This window comes from Pelodiscus sinensis, chromosome 27 (genome assembly GCF_049634645.1).
Source record: "Pelodiscus sinensis isolate JC-2024 chromosome 27, ASM4963464v1, whole genome shotgun sequence".
In the NCBI taxonomy this organism is placed as follows: domain Eukaryota; kingdom Metazoa; phylum Chordata; order Testudines; family Trionychidae; genus Pelodiscus; species Pelodiscus sinensis.
In genome coordinates this window covers 8,279,414-8,296,448 of record NC_134737.1, presented here as the reverse complement: position 1 = coordinate 8,296,448, position 17,035 = coordinate 8,279,414, and the positions used below count along the sequence as shown (strand labels likewise).

The 17,035-nt window shown below is 54.9% G+C and overlaps 1 protein-coding gene across 16 annotated transcripts in view; it reads right to left on the bottom strand.

The window, feature by feature from the left end:
- The window catches only part of PLEKHA6 (pleckstrin homology domain containing A6), a 143,999-nt gene that overhangs the window by 46,497 nt on the left and 80,467 nt on the right, over window positions 1–17,035 (bottom strand). For 15 of the 16 annotated variants that reach the window (XR_012897848.1, XM_075910152.1, XM_075910155.1 and 12 more), the window contains 5 exons: window positions 5,744–5,824; window positions 4,988–5,102; window positions 3,820–3,924; window positions 3,212–3,284; window positions 893–993 (listed from right to left, as the gene is read on the bottom strand). Coding sequence is in view for 15 of the 16 variants with exons in the window: in XM_075910152.1 (XP_075766267.1) it covers window positions 893–993; window positions 3,212–3,284; window positions 3,820–3,924; window positions 4,988–5,102; window positions 5,744–5,824 (475 nt within the window). In the remaining variant the exon portion in view is untranslated. Of the gene's footprint in view, window positions 1–892; window positions 994–3,211; window positions 3,285–3,819; window positions 3,925–4,987; window positions 5,103–5,743; window positions 5,825–14,641; window positions 15,903–17,035 lie in introns of those variants that run through there. The other variant, XM_075910160.1, reaches the window with a different exon arrangement.

Below are 17,035 nucleotides of genomic sequence, written 5' to 3'. Positions count from 1 at the left end.
CCGGGGGGGGGACTTCAAATGCAACAATTGCAGAATCCACCCAGGACTACGGCTCCTCTCCAGGTAGAGGGATAGCTTCAGAGCGGGGACTGCAGCAGGACTCTTCCTACCTCCTGAGCCCCCAATTCATGGGACACCTGGTCTGGACTTTGCTTTCTGGCTAAACATTACTGGACAGGAAACTTAGAGACCCACTTCTCTGCGTCACTCCTCACGGGGGATCCTTCTGAGCAAGGCACGTCGCTCACAACGGGGATGCCATATGCTCCGGCTTGGTGCACATGTGACGGATGACTGAAGGGGCAGGGGAGGTCATGCCCTCGAGGGCTGTGAGAACTGGATGGAGCAAGGTTAGAGGACACAGCGGGAAAACTTTCGCTGCCGTTACCCCCGGGGGGGGGGGGTGTACCAAAGATCCCATTTTGCAGCAGCCAACCAAGCCGCTAATGCTGGGCTGTGTGCCTCGGTTTCCCCACCTGCACAACTAGTGCTCAATCTTCCTGTTGGGTCTAGGGATGTGAACAGGCAGCCCACACAGGGCCGGGAGCTGGCAGCCCTGCGTAGGGCCAGAAGCAACCAAGCTGGAGCATCCCCCCTGCTCACCTCCTTTTTAAATTGGTTAACGGCTTAAACGTGACGTTTAACCAGTTAACTCATTCAACAGTTCATCTTTGCTAAGCACCCATAGCTGCTCACACCTTCCCCATGCGCCAGTCACCACAGAAAGCGGCGAGCCCAAGCCAGCAGCCTGCTGAGCGTCGCTGTTACCCGCCAGTGGCGTCTGGCCTCCCCAGGCCGCTACGTTCTCGAAAGGGGAGGCGGCTCTACACACCGCAGCTCCCTTCATGGGAACCGGGCCAAAGGCTCGGCGCCCGCACGGCCACACACTGACCTTAAAGGTGTGTTTCCTGCTGATGTTGTCGGAGGGCTGGACGGCCGCCACCCGGAAGCTGAGGAGAGGGATGCTGCCCAGGATGCTTTCTTCCTTCTCATCTGCACGCACCAAGAAAGGGGAGTTGGACCAAGAGCGGGATGAGGAGGGCTCCCTTTCTGTGGCCGGTTTGGATCTCCAGGGAGTTGGCAAGAGCCGTCTCCTGTTTAAAGGCGGGGGGGGGGGGGGGGGGGGGGGGGGGGGGAGTCTCCTGGGAGCGGCAGCAGCCCAATCAGCTGCGCACGCTGCGTTTGGACTGGAGACAGCCTACCTGTGCGAGCCAGCTCTCGCCCTGCTGCATCTGCTTCCTGTTCCCTCTCCCTCCCCACAAACCTATCAGTCACAGCTCACAATGCAGACTGGTTAATTATTCAGGCCTGCCCTCCAGATGGGCTGCCAGGGATTAGATGGAAAAGGGAAGCTGCAAAGGGTGCAGCACCTGTGACGAGGTGAATCCCTAGAGTGAGGGGGGTTCCAGCCCGGAGGAGGCCGAGGGCGGCTGGTGAGAAGGCTAGGGACAGAGTTAACATATTGTGACGGCGAGTCGGGATTCCCCCTGATCCTGCAGCCCCGTGGCAGCAAGAACAGACTCCGCCAGCCCGTAGAATAGAGAGGGTTTATTGCTTCTCCGGGATACAGCACAGCATAGACGTGATGAGGTGTTAGGAGTCAGGGCCAGGACGCCTCAGACCCCTTGGATTAGGGGGTCCATTGTCGCCCCTCAGCCCTCAGCTAAGGCTGTTTCCTTCCTGTCTCCCAGCCAGCAACTGCCCCCTACCCCTAACACTCCCTTCCTTTGTTCCATCCCTTCCCTGAACCAGTTGGACCGGTTCGGTCACTGTCATGGGAGCCCTCAAGGCACCCCCCGCTGGGCAGTGCTTACAGACAGAGGCCAGTAGAGGTCATCCATAGCCCACAGCCCAAGCCTAGCAACCAGCAAGGTACTGACACTATCACACGTATGAATTCGGGACTGGCTTCCATCAGTCCTGTAGAGAACCGGGCTGATATTTTCCTCCCATCCAGGGCGGCTATATGGCACCCGTGCCCCTCAGGCCCCCTTCGTGTCTTGCCACCATTGATAACAGCTCAGGCAGCTGCCCAAAAAGCCAGGATGGCCCTGGGAGGTCCAGACAGAAGGGGGACGGGTTTGTTTGCTGATGTTAATCATTTACGGAGGGATGCTGGGGTTGCAATCTTGAGCAGTCAGGTCTGGGGCATGTCAAGCACTGAGCCTCCCAGAGGGAGAGGCAGGGCTAGCTTCTGGGTCAGGTGAGGAGGGGCACAGCCGCGCCAGTAGGCAGCAGTTGAATTTGTACCAAGCATGAGCCGCTGCCCTGTGCTTCACCAGGTGCCCGTGCAACCTTCCTCCCACCTTGGATACTGCCAGAGAAGAGGGTGCAGAAAAACCTAGTGATGCACAGAGGGCAATGATCCTGCTCATCTTTTCCATCCATGTGCGGAATACATTTTGTGTGCACCGAGGCATGTGTGAACGGGCACCGCCAGCTGTGGGCACTCTGCATGTGAATCTCTCCTGAGCGGCCGCACAAGAGCCCAGCTCACAGGGAGCGTGGATGGACGGAGCTAACTTCTGTAACATTCTCCCCGGGAGCACATTACAGTCAGTCACCAGCGTTCCCTGTAAGTGGAGCACGTGGGTGGCCGCCCTGGAGAGAGTCCAATGCCGCCCAGCTGATTAGCAGAGTTCCACAGCCGGCAGGAGGGGTTTCTACTGGTGGTGCACATCCACACATGCCTCAGTGCACAGAACACATTTTATTCCACACACGAATGAAAAAAATTAGAGGGAACATTGGCGGTCACCCTTGTGCAATCTCTCGCAGGGCCCAAAGTGCTGACCATATGTGACTCCCACTCCACAAGCCCCCCACAACAGCAGACCCTTCCCTTTGAAGAGGAGAGTTTGAACTTCCTCCTCTCACTGGCCACATCTCTCCCCCCCTCAGCCACTTGTCCTGCAGGGCTGGGTTTCCTCACCGGCACCTGACTCTGAGATTCCATCCCAGCTGCCCAGCCTGAGTCCTGGGGACCTGCTTTTGCCAGGAATGGAAGTAAGTGGCGGAGGGAGGGGGAGAGAGCGCATGGGCTAAAACACCATAGAAAGGAGAGCAGCAAGAGGGAGAGGGGGACACCGGTTCCAGCCGTGCCTGACCAGAAACCAACCCTGGTGCGGCTTTGGTGCTGTAGATGCCCTGGGAGCTGCCCCCTCCGGCTGGGCCCATTGGATGGCTAGTTAGCCCTGGCCCCGCCACATACCTTTGTAATAGAAGAGGCAGCGATCCACCAGCACGAACCAGCGCTTGTTCCACTGCTTCACGCCGGAGCTGGCCTGCAAGAGCGGCAGAAGTGAGAGGGCGCGCCAGAGCCGCCGCGGCGGGCCAAGCAGAGAGCGGGAAACCCAGAGGCAGGGGAGCCAGGGAAGCGGCAATGTCTTGGCGGGGCAGGGAGAGCCCGAGGCTGGGGGCCTGCTCCATGGAAGAGAGGGCACCGGGCAGCACAGAGCCCAGCTGCGCTGCACCGTGGGCGCCGTCATGGGCGGGATTTCCAGGGAAGAGGCGCAGGCCAGATGGGCAGGCACCCTGGGGATGCACAGGAGAGAGGCTGGGACACATGGGGGGTGAGCTGCTCAGCACAGCATCTCGTGTTTGCACATGGGGGGTGGGGAGAGGGAGTCTATTGGGCAGGTGCTGGGAATGGGCACCACAGAGCCACACCTCACGCAGTCCTGCTCATTCCTAGCGTGGCTTGGGGCTGCCGCAGGGCCCCCGGGGAGCCCCGCTCGGCTGCTGCCCAGGGCTCGGCGGACAGAGGACGGAGGCACCGCGAGAGGCGAGGCTCGGGGAGCAGCCCTGGGGAGACGGTACCTGCTTGTAGAGCCAGCCGCTCTTGGTCACGGCAGCGTTAGGGTTCCGCTTCATGGAGTTGGAGCGCTTCCCGAAGGCGATCCCCTTCCGGGAGGGGCGCGAGGCCTTTGGAGAAGGAGAGGGGCGTTGTTCCGAACGCAGTGCAGTACCACTCCTCGGGGAGGGGGCAGCCGCGCTTGGGGCATTTGCTCTCCAGGGAAACTCCCGGGGAATGGTCAGACCCAGCCATGCAGCTCGCTGACAGGGCGGGAGAGCTGCAGCTTCCCTCCCATCGCCCCAGGGGAAATCACTGCCAGTTCGTTACTTTTCCCAGGATCCCCTTCGCTTCCTCCTAGCAGCCAGCTCCCCCCCTTGGCCCGTCTGTCCCCTATGGCCAAACTCATTGCTGCCTTCGCTTTGCGGGTGCCCTGATCTCAGCCAGGGACACCCCCCCGACATCTCAAAGAGCCACAATGGATCAGTATCATTGGCCCGGGGGGGCTGGCAGACTTGCCAGGCTGCTGGGCAAGGTGTGAGTGTGTGTGTGTGGGGGGGGGGGGGGTCAGCTCCGTGCGCTCAGAAAGGGGTGGGGGTGGGGCAGGCAGCCCTCAGTGCCACCTGGAGCACGCCACACTAGCCCTGCCACCCAGCCTTGCAAGCCACACGGAGCGCGCCCCACATGGTGCTTTGAAGGGCCCAGGGCCCTGGCCATGGCAGTTGGGCCCTTTGGAATCACCAGGCTCCGGGGCAACTGCTCCCCCCCCCCCCCCCGTTCCCGTCAGCGGGCTTGCATGGGCCCCATTTTACAGAGGGGGCAACTGAGGCACAGAGCAGGGATGCCTCTTGGCTTAGAGCAGGGAGTCTGTGGCAGAGCTGGGAAATGTGCCTAGCTCTCTGACTTCCTGCCCAGTGCCTTAACGCCCCCTCCCTGCTTGAATGTCTTTTGGGCCAGAGGGGCGCTTCTGGCTCTCCAGCAGGTCCAATACATCCGCCTGCCAGACAGCATCGAGCAGGGCAGGTGGGCCTGGCTACCCGCAGCCCATTCAGCAAGAGGAAGGGCCCTTTCAGATGCCCATAACCCATGAGAATGCCAGGCCTAAGGGGCAGCTTACGTCCCACGAGCGAGTGACCCAGCTGGGAACAGACTCCCAGGCTCCTAGGGTCCCCAGCCAGCGCTCCATGGACCTACCCTGCCACTTGGTCGCTCCGGAGGCCCCTCTGACACCATGCTGTGGTTGGACGATTCGCTGCTGATGGTGGCCGGCCGCTTCCCGCCTGCTTTGCTGGACATCTCCAAGGTCGAGCTGCCATGGGGAAGCAGAAGGGAGGGACAGAAGCTTACTGGAGAGCTCTGCAAGGACAGCTGAGGAATACCGGCCAAGCAGCTGCCCTGTAGGTTTGATGTGCTCACGGCAGGCGCCCGGACGCCAAAGCTCACTGAAGCCAGCCAAGTGGTGGTCCCCTGACTTTCACTAGTGAGGCCTGCACTGTGCACACCCAGACATTCGCATACAGGGCTGGGCAAGCAGGGCCCATGCCCAGGGCACCACAGGCCGAGGGTGTAGGGTAACCAGGCATGGGTGTTGCAAGGCAAAGGGGCTGGAGGGCATGGGGCAGCATGGCAGGACATGCTGGAAGGACACAGCTTGGGAGGAAAGGGTAAGGGGTTGGGATGAAGGGGCCCTGTGCAGAGGTTAGGGGTAAAGGGAGCACTGCACAAGGGTGAAGGAGTTGGGGATCCCACGAGTACCAGGGGAAATGGGTAGTGCTGTGCCCACAAAGGCACCAAAACACAAGGAGCCCCTGCCATGTTATTTGCTCTCAATATTTGCTTGGTCTTATTAGTTCTGTTCCTCCCTGATTCCTTCACCTGGATTGTTTTACCCGCGGACACACACACACACACACACACGCACGGACGCCGTCAGAAACGCAGCAAACCTACTTCTGTAAGTCAAATCTTGCGTTTTCTTCAGGGATATGTCCAGTCACTGGGTGCAGAAACGTTGTCCGTCTTTCATTGTGGCTGGAAAACACAGAGGGGAATTGGGAGGAATGAAGCGGCTTTGGAGTGAGTTGAGCGACGGGCTCCACGTGTGGGCCGTACGGTTGTTGCGCACCCTTATTTTGCTTTGTGTACCAGGGCGAAGTGCTGGAAATTGCTGCTGTGGGATGTTACGAAGGCAAATAACTGAAGGTTTGACTGTGCTCCACCTTCAGCTTCTGTCTCCCACTGGTCATGAATAAATTTCAACTCACTGAGGGCGGAAACAACAGTTGCAGGGACTCTACATATGTCAAAAATGATCAGCTTTATCAAGCCCCATGCTTCAGGGCATATGCTGGTTACCAGATGGGGTCAGGAAGGATTCCCTTCCTCTACCATAGTGTATGGTTTAGCATTGTGCCAATAGGTACATTTTGAGGGAGTCGCTTTGTACACACACCCCTGAAACTCCCTGCACTGCTCACTGCTAGAGATGGGATACCAGCCTAGACAGACAATGGGTCTCTTCTTGTCCAGCTGTTCTCAGGACTAAGTGCACCTTGGGTAGTTTGAGGTGGAGAGAACCTCTCTGTGCTCTGGGGATTTATACAATTAATTTATGTCTAGGAGATGCAGGAACCTGAAACTCTGGTGGGTTGTGCATGGGAGGGTTGTGCGTGTGATTCCTTTATAACTGCCTCCTTCAGTGTTCCCTATCATCTTTTCCATCCATGTGTGGAATAAATTTTATATGGCTCAGGCATGTGTGAATGTGCACCACCCCAGACACACAAAATCTAGCTGTGGGTGCTGTACTGATCAGCAGGGCGGCACAGGATTCTCTCCTGAGTGGCTGCCCAAGTGCATGGCTTACAAGGAACACTGCCCCCTCCTACCTTTCGGGGGGGGGGGCGGGGCACGCGGATATATTAGGGAGAGACCAACCTGTCTGCTCCACAAGTTGGGCAGAACACAAACCAAGCTATGGTGGTCCCCCCTGCCACTACCACCACCATCATCATGCTCCCGTTTCAGCCTCAAACGTTTAGGCTCTGTGGTTGTAATTTGAACTCAGCTCTAGGTCTATGCCAGTAAAAGGACACTGCTGCTTTAAGACAAGGTGGGATTATACGCAGGAGGCTTGGCAAAGCAGCAGGGCCATCTCTGGGGCTGGAAAGAGACAAGGCAAGAGCAGAGCGTGGAGATAAACACACATGGCAGAACCCACCTGGCAGCTGCCAGGAGGCCTGGCTGACATATGGTGCCGGGAAAGGGAATTTATCCAGGCACAATGTGATGCTTAACCACAGTACTGTCACTTCCCCAGGTACAAATCCAGCACCCACACGGCACAAAACCAGACTAGTATTAGCCCCTTCGATGCCACCCGGGACATGCTTGAATAGGCCTTTTCCTATGCAGCATCCTTTTGGGGGAGCAGGATGTATTGGCCGGGAGCTTTCACAGGTGCCAATAGACGGGGCAAATGAATAGCTCTCCCACCTGCCATAGGAGCCTATTCTGTCTCAGACTTCGCTTGGCTTCCTCCCTGTTAATTTTGCCATGTGACGTAGCCACGTGTTGTGGTCCAAGAAGCAGCAAGCCCATTGGTGTGCATTATTCCAGAGCACCGCTGTACATACTGCAGCATAGAGAGGGTTATACAGGCATGAGTAAATAAAGTATGAGCTACACAGCCACGCCGGTATGGATTTCTTGTCATCCATCAGCCCCGTAAGGATTTGGCTTTACCTTGGTCCCTCGCCTGTTCCCTGTTCTCGTGGCAGTCCATACCCACCGCAATCCTACCACAGAGCACTTTTCAGACCTGGCTCTCAAAGCCCCTTACAGAGATGGACTGGAATAAATGTTCCCTCTAATTTTTTTCCCCCATCCATGTGTGGAATAATTTTTGTTGCGTGCACCAAGGTGTGTGCAGATGTGCACCACATGTAGAAATATACGCTGTTAATCTGCTGGGCAGTGGCCTGAGCACTCAGCTTACAGGGAACACAGCTTGGTATTTATCGTCGTGTTTTACAAAGCAAAAAGCAAAGTCCTGGCGAGGTCAAGGGACTGATTTTCAGAGGGACGAAGCTGCTGCAGCTCCTGCTGACTATCTGCACTCAAGCCACAAGGGTCAGATCCAGGTACCGTAATGCAGACCAGGACCCTCCTCCGTGAGCAAGTCCATTGGTATGACTCTGACCACGTGTGCCGTGCTGCCAGCTGGCTCACAACATTTTGGCACCTGAGGCGGGGAGCTCAAATGACTCCCCGAAGCCCCCTTGCTTGGGCCGAAACTTGGAAAGGTCTCTTGTGCCCTCCTTCCTCCAGCACAGCACTCCACCACCTCTGTGCATCTATGCACCACAATTTTCTACACTCTGGGTCCTAGGGGCGCCTCACCCACAGTCTGGCACCTGAGGCGGCCACCTCAGTTCACCTCATGGTAGGGCCAGCCCTGCATGCGGCTTGACTGAGCCAGAGCGGAGGTATCAGCATCTGTACTAAAGCCATCGTCAGTCGTAGCAACTGGGAATAAAATCCGGGAATCCTGGGTCCTTGTTGTCTGCTCTAACCACTAGACTACACCAGCTCCCAACCGACTGTTGTCAAACCCAGCCTCGGTGCTTTTCCTTGTGTCTGTGACTGACCCAGGAGAACATTCTCCGCCAGCCAGCCCAGCTCACACTTGCAGGGACAAATGAATTTCTCCACCCCGGACAATAGCTACAATCTTCCCTGCTGTTTCCAAGCTGCAGCTGCCTTCAGAATCTCGCTGGGGATCTCTGCAAAGGGGACTTAAAGGAGCAGGCTGTGGATATTAGCTTTGATGGAGGAAGGGGGGGAAGGAACAGATGAGATGGCAGCTTGTGACAGCTCTGCAACGAGGGCAGAACGGTGCCAGAAAACAGACACGATTAAATCAGAGCAAACCTCAGTTTACCTTTGTCCCCCTCCTACACGCCAATCACAGATGGGTTTGTGAGGAATCTAAGTGGAGGTAGCCAACCCCAGATCACGGGTGGATACGAGGGATGTTAGCACATACCTCTATCCTGGGCAGTGCGGGGGCAAGGGGGGACCGGTGCCTGGGGGGGACGTGGCTTTTAAGCCATCTCTCTCCACATGCTGGCTCCCGAGGATCCCCTCTCCCCCGCCCCCACTCCGCTCCCTACCACAGAGGCATCAGTGCAGGGTGGGGGAGGCAGCAGCTGGTGCCCCATGAAGCCACCTGCTCCACCTGTGCTGCTGCCTCTGACAGAGAGGCAGTAGCTCAGGGGATGGGGGAGCTGGGGGCAGGAAGCCAGCCTCCCTGCACATACCAGCTCCTGCAGAGCCACCTGCCTCCACACTGCTGCAGCAGGGGAAAGGGCGGGCAGGCAGGAGCTGTTGCTCTCGGGTTGCTCCCTCCGCCCCCCTGCATGGAAATGCACAGCCAGCAGTTACACGCTGACCAAAATGAACGTTTGCGAACATCCATAGCAGATCCAGGCCGCTTGCCGGACGTCATCCGGCAGGTTCATCACCACAACAAGGCCTGACGCGCCACTTGGAAAGGCTGATGGATTTGCCATGCTGAGCAAAACAACAAATTGCAGCAGAACCCTCCGGTGCGGAGCCACGTGCGACTTAATCGGTGCCATGCAATTCATCCGCGTGTCCCTGCGGAGAGCCGAGGTGAGGCGTCTGGGGGCCGAGATGCTCATTAGCTTCGCCGGACACGTCACAGAACATTGCCTGTGACGTGAGGAGATACGAACAGTAACTCCTGCTGTCCAACCAAATTAGCACGCCCGTGTTCGCTGATGCGCTGGTTTTAAGTGGGAAAAGCTCAACACTGGTGCAATGCTCCTTGGCCGTCTGTTTTCCCCCACCACCACCACTTACCCTGCTGTTCGGAAAAGCGGCAGCCCCTACAGTAATGGCTCTGCAGCCGTATTCAGTGCGAATTAGGGAGATTAGAGTACCCAGGGAAGTCTGTTTATAATTAGAAGTGGGACTGCATCACTGAGAGCTTGATTCTGCCATGGGCGTGCGTAAAACCCCATGCGTCAAGCATCCCCATCAACACCGATGGCCAGATTCAACTCGCCTCACAGTCTGGAAGCCTTGTACAGACTTTAATGGCAGCGGGACTGAGTCTTGAATTAAACCACAACAGATGTCCCAGATTAACCATACCGGTGTAGTTAAAACAATATAACCTCCCTCATACAAACACGGTTACACTGCTATAAAAGCTTAGAGCTTATTCCTGTACAGGACAGGGAATAAGTTATGCTAAGCTAAGGCACCTTTTAACCAATATAATTGTATCTACATTATGGGCTGAATTGATGGCAGAGTCCTTCTACCCAGTGGAGAAATAGATCAGTACAGGTTGAACCTCTCTAGTCTGGTCCAGCAACACCTGTGGTCTGACATGATTTTAGTTAGCTGGATGTCCATGTATCAGGGGTGTAGCCAAGTTTCCCGTTGTTTTTTACAGCCACCAGTCCTGGCACTCAGTGTTCTGTGCTGTTATTTAGCTCAGATTTACCCCTAAACATTTTCTCAGAGCCCAGTAAGCAGTGGAAGTGTTAGTGATGCTACTGACATTTTGGAAATTCTTTGGTTCAGCACTGGTCAGGTCCCAAGGATGCTGGGCTACTGAGGTTCGACTTGTAGAAAAATGCTGGAGAGATCAGAACTGTATTCAGTTCCTAACATGCCTACAACATCAGGACATTCAGAATCAGCCACTCTGGGTGGGGCTGACTCGCAACATTGGAATCAGAACGTGCCTTGCAGAACCTGCATGGCCCCGCTTCTGTTTACAAAGCTTTACTCCTCATTTCCTGCGGACCAGAGGAGTGATTTGAGTTTGGGCACATTCAGAAATTGCTTTCAGTGGGTAAGAAAATCCACGGTGGAATTCAAAATGTTCACAAAATGTAACAACGCTACTACTGCTAGCTGCGGTGGTGTGAGCAAAACCCAAAGTCAACAAATTAAGGAGTGAAATCCTGGTGGTTTCTGGGGACTTTGGCAAAGCCCCCAAACTAGTATCACAGCCAAAAATGCTTTACACTGGCTAATGGCCCTGTGATGTTATTAAAACTCAGGCAGCAATAGTGCCAGGGGCCTTGGCTACACTAGGGGGAAAAAAAAAAAAAAAAATCAGTCACCAACCATGCAGCTCCATGGACAGTAGTAATTGGTTTGTAAGCTCTTTGGGGCAGAGATGTCTCTTTGTTCTGTGTTTGTACATTGCCCGGCACAATAGGGTTGGGGCCATGACCAAGGATTATAGGCTTTCCTGAAGAACACACATAATTTTAGTCCCTCTTACAGTACTACTGGATGAACCTCTCTAGTCTGGCACTCTGGTCTGTCAACATCCATGGCCCGGCATGACTTTAGTTAGCCGAATGTCCATGTATCGTGGGTGTAACCAAGTTTCCCATGGTCCCATAAAGTTCGTTTACAGCCCTCAGCCCTGGCGGTCAATGTTCTGTGCTGTTCTTTAGCTCGAATTTACCCCTAAACGTCTCCTCGGAGCCCAGGAAGCAGTGCAAGTGTTGGTGATGCTGCTAGACAATATTAACCTCCCATGGTCCGACAGATTCTCTGGTTCAGCACCAGTCCGGTCCCGAGGGTGCCAGACTAGAGAGTTCCAACCTGTACTATCTGTGCGCCTGACACTCTTTAATACTTGTGTCCTCAACTGAGAGAGAGGGCAGGGCTATCATCCACATTATACGGAGGGGAAATTGAGGCACAGAGAGAGGATGTAACTTCTCCAAGGTCACTCACTGATTCTGTGGCAGAGCAGAGGCTAAGACCTAGATTAGTGCCCTACCTATTGGATTATAATGTAGACAGAACTCAGGAGCTTTTACGATGGTGCTGTCTAGCCCTAAATGGCCTCTACAATTTCCACTGGTCAAGAACTGTAAGCCCTTAATTTCCTAGTATGGATGGAGCCCTCTCTGCCTCCGACCTTTGTAGCCATTTGCACCTGTGCCCAGTGAACACAAAGCCTCCCCTATACCAAGCTGTACTAAAGGGCTACGTCTACACTGGCATGAATTTCTGAAAATGCTTTTAACGGAAAAGTTTTCCGTTAAAAGCATTTTCGGAAAAGCACGTCTAGATTGGCAGGATGCTTTTCCGCATAAGCACTTTTTGCGGAAAAGCGTCCGTGGCCAATCTAGACGCGCTTTTCCGCAAAAAAGCCCCAATTGCCATTTTCGCGATCGGGGCTTTTTTGCGGAAAACACTCCTGTGCTGTCTACACTGGCCCTTTTGCGCAAAAGTCTTTCAGAAAAAGACTTTTGCCCGAACGGGAGCAGCACAGTATTTCCGCAAGAACACAGACGATCTTACATAAGATCGTCAGTGTTCTTGTGGATATTCAAGCGGCCAGTGTAGACAGCTGGCAAGTTTTTCCGTAAAATCAGATGATTTTGTGGAAAAACTTGCCAGTCTAGACACATCCAAGCTGTTTAGTTAAATCAGGGCAACTTTGCTTACAGATGCTTGAGCTGGTTTACACCTGGCTTAGAGTGATCTAGCTTGTAGCTTGCGTCAGCTAAACTAACGTCAACCAGGGTTAAACCGATCCGAGTTGCCACCCACCCAACTGCACCACTTTCACATCACACGTCCATTTAATCCAGAGCAACTCCCCCCCTGCAGCCAGACTCAAAACGCTATGAATCGGGAAGGGCATCGCTGTGCACTCCTCCACCCCGGGCGGAGGGCTGCACTGGGGCAAAGCAATGGAGCATGACTCCACCCGGGAGCTCCTCATTCCTGTAGAGGCAGGACGACAACCCACCTTTGACCCATTCAGGTAGGGCCTGACCTGTAGCTCACTACAGTCAAGGGGGACTTTGAACGAGGCACTTGACGGCCAAGCTGGAGAGCCCCAGTGAGGAGTAGGTTTCAGCTGCAGGCTGGGCTACAGCTCTGGATCTTAGGCTATGTCTAGACTGCAGGCTTCTTTCGGAAGAAGCTTTTCAAGAAGAGATCTTCCAAAAAAACTTCTTCCGAAAGAGAGCGTCTACACAGCAAAAGAGCATTGAAAAAGCGATCTGCTTTTTCAAAAGATAGCATCCACGCTGAATGGACGCTCTCTCGCATGTAAGCTCTGATTGCTATGGACGGAGTAGCCACCAGGGCACCTGTGCTTTTTCCTCTTTTTGCTTAAGAACTCCCTCTTCCCCGTCCACACACGACTTTTTCCGAAAGAGCTCTTTCGGAAAAGGCTTCTTCCTTGTAGAAAGAGGCTTACCGATGTCGGGAAAACCCCTCCGTTCTTTCGATTTTTTTCCGAAAGAACACAACTGCAGTGTGGATGTAAGAAGTTTTTTCGGAAAAACTCAGCAGTGTAAACATACCCTTACTTGGAGGAGTTAGAAATCGACGCAAAGGCAGGGGTACACGGTCAGTGCCAGGTTTGCTCAGTTCTATTCCATGGCGGCTTCCAACGTTCCTCCAGGGAACAGAGGAGAGCTGCAATAGAATTACCACCCCTCCTCGAAGCTCCCCCACACACCATGGGCCTAGCACACCGCTGGCTACCTGCCTGCAGCTCTCTGCCTGGAACATGGACTCCCTCACTCCAGCCTCTGAGCCCCAACACGCCATGCAGCCATGAGCTGGGCCCTCGTGCACCGAATACCCACCGATGATGTCACCGTTAAACAGAGCCAGCGCTGCGTGGAGTCAGCAGAACGGTAAGAGTTGGAGCTGCCAAGACCCCGTTCCTCCCTCCACCCAGCCACTCGCAAGTTTCACCTGAAGGCCTGGGGTAAAGCCAGGGTTGGAGGATATTAAATGTGTAGTGGCAGGAATCCTGCTACAAGGAACTCCTCCTGCAGATCATCCAACCCCCAGTATTCTTGGCCAATACTGTTTCAATGCTGTTTTGCTTTCTTCCTCTCCCCCCTCTCCCCCATGACTAGTGTAAGGGGCTTTCCTTAGCACGTGCCCCAGATGAAAGAGGGGAAACATCTCATTCCCCACACCAGGTCAGCTGTATTATTATTGTTATAACTAAAGGAGCTGAATTTAATGAAGAAATTGACACCAAGAAATAACCCCATTTCCTTCCTGGTACTTTTCTAACTAGAAATTGGGGTTGCCCCTGGTTTTAAAAAGGATTGCATAAAAGCCGACCGTTTAGGAGCACGGTGGCACTACTTAGGCAGTGATACCGCCCCTCTGCCCCACTCCGGCTCGCGGGGACTGTGGTTTCAAATGGAAGCACTGACACACATTTCTGCCCCAGGGGCTGGGAGACCGGAGGGACCCCTTAGCAAAGCTGACATCCCACGAGCTGCCAGAATGAATGTCTGCAGGCAGGTACCACCCATCGGGCTCTTCGCCTGCCTGCAGCCTTTTGTCAGAGCTTCATTCCTTCTGCCAGCCAGCAGCACTTTCTTTTTATCCTCAGGCACCGTCCTCCCCCCCTCTCCCTCTGCCGACTACTCCCCTCCTCCACCAGCTTCCATCCAGCTTCCCAGCTCCTCCCGGTACTCATTCAGTTGCCTCCCCTCCTCCCCGCCACCCACTCCTCCAGCTTCCCAGGGCCCTTCTCGAGCAAAGTCACTTCCTTGGAACCTCCTTCAATCCTGCCTCTCTTCGCAGCTGCCCTGCCTGGCCCAGCTCTGTAAACTCCCGAGTTAAGCATCTCCTACCCAAGCACTGCAATGCAGCAGTTACTGGCCAAGCTGAAGTTCCCCCATCCACACACCCATGCAAAGCCCCCCAAAAGCAACAAACCAGGCCGGCCTTTCTGGCCTGCTTCCTCCCCTCCCTTCCCCCCCCCCAGCCCTGCTGTTCTCCCGAGGTGAGTCCTACCTGACCCGGCGGTCTGCCCGGAACTTTAGCATGGTGACAGGTCCCCTTCCTGTGCTCAGCAGTGATTCCCGGCTACCACCATCCCGGGGAAGAGCGGTAAGTCTTCCTGCCACTCCAATGGCTCTTCTATGGTACTAGGCAATGCACCGTGGGGGACAATCCTGCACTGGCAGGCAGGCAGAGGGGGGGATCTAATAAGCTTTTCATCCTCATCTCCAACTTGTCGGATTCCCTGGAGTCCCGCTCCGGTGGTGTGCGCTTCCTGCTCCTTCGCTCTCCCTCTCCCCTTTATTTCTGGGCACACGCCGGGGGAGAGAGGCATTAGTTCTCTCTAGGCTGGGTCTCTTCTATCTCAGGCTCATCACTCAAACCGAGTGACGCTCGCAGCCTCGCGTGCAGGAGCGGCCAGCAGCCACGCCGAACATGGAAGCATGGAAGGAAGCAAAAAAAAAAAAGATCCCCGGCACGGCTCCCCAAGGAGAGAAAAGGTGAAGGGCAGAGACACCGCCACACACACACATTCATGCGTCAGGTGCAGACGGAGGAGGATTTATGCGGCAGCCAGACCCTACCCACTTGGGCACAAGGGAGCAGCTCTTTGTGAGGCTGAAGGTGAAAGGAGGAGGGCGCCGGGGGTTGTTTTGTTTCGAGGAAGAGACAGTCGGCCACCCTGACCCCTCCAGGGGAATCATCCTGCACTTGAAAAATCGGCAGCTCAAAAAGGGAAGGAGCAAGCTTCGGGGAGGGGAGCAATTCAACAGACAGCCCCGACCAACCTCTGTCAACAGAGCAAATTGCAGACACACTAAGCAGATGTTTACAGCTAACCTGGGTCATGGCTTGGGATTTATTATACTGCTCCCACCTTCTGCTGCTCCTTTGTATAGTCACTCATCTTCAGACAGTTGTAATGCAGCGTTATATTCCTACCTGCTATTGGTTCTTCAGAGGCTCAGGCCTAGCGGTATCATTTTAGGATGGCAGCGTGGCCTAGTGGTAAGAGAAAAGGCTGGGGAGTAGTGTTCCCTGTAAGCGGAGTGCTTGGGTGGCCGCCCAGGAGAGATTCGAATGCTGCCCAGGTGATCAGCAGAGCATCCACATGTGTTTCTACTGGTGGTGCACATCTACCCATACCTTGGTGCACATAACAAAATTTATTGCACACATGGAAGGAAAAAATTAGAGGGAACACCGCCTGGGAGTCAGGGCAGCTACAAGGGAGTGTTTTCTAGAGTCATATCTAGAAAAACAGTGAGCTTCAGGACTCCTGGCTTCCGTTCCTGACCAGCTGTGGGACAGACTGCCTTCTGCAGTAGTACAGAACCCGGGGGGCAGAAGATCTGGGTTCGCCTGATGGTGGGACCAATAGCCCTTGCTCACAGAGGGTTCATAAAGCCCCCTGCAGCCCCAGATTTAAAGGGGAAAGTACTGGAGACAGGGAACGGAGTGGCTGACACGGTGCTTCTATCTCCACCTTGGCGCCGGCACTTTAAAAAACACATTGCAGACCTTCCCGATTGTTAGCATTATAAGCCGCGGGGGGAGCGCAGGGGGAATGAAGCCATGACATTTGCAAGAAACCTCCAAACAAGGAAGCAGCGATCGGGATACCAGCTGGCTTATATCATGCAGGATTCACTCCCCCTCGCCTGGATCACTGCAGTACAGCCAGCCCGGGGTGGTGAGCACCACGCCACGTGACCACCCCAGAGTTCTGGGGGGCACTACTTAGATAAAGGGTGTTACAAGTAGCCGACCAATCAGCTCTTCTGCCCCCATCACATCATTCCGCCGGGTAATTCCGAAAGGCCATTACTTCCCAGAAGCCCTTCAAACCCGGCCAGCATCCTGGGGACAGGCTAGCAGCCCAGCTAACTGCTAAGTGTCCCACTCCAGCACTTGGGCAGGGAGACAGTGACTCGAAGGTCAAAAGGGGCCATTATCATCGAATCAGGCTTGCTGCATGTCCCAGGCCAATGGGAGTGCAGGCAGGGCTAGAGGATGGATCATAGCACACTAGAACTGGAAGGGACCTCGAGAGGTCATCAAGTCCAGTCCCCTGCCCTCATGGTAGGACCAAGCCCCATCTGGACCATCCCTGACAGGTGTCTGTCTAACCTGCTCTTAAATATCCCCAGTGATGGAGATTCCACAACCTCCCTTGGCAATTTATTCCAGTGTTTGACCACCCTGACAGTTGGGAAGTTTTTCCGATTGTCCAACCTAAACCTCCCTTGCTCCAATTTAAGCCCATCGCTTATTCCTCATGTTGCTCCAGAATATGCTGCCTCTGCGCAGACAGTGGATAGAAAGAAAAGCACCCCTGGGCATTTGTTGATGTATAGTATGGTGTATGAATCAGTTTGTGTACTGCCACCAGGGTTTCTAGGGGCA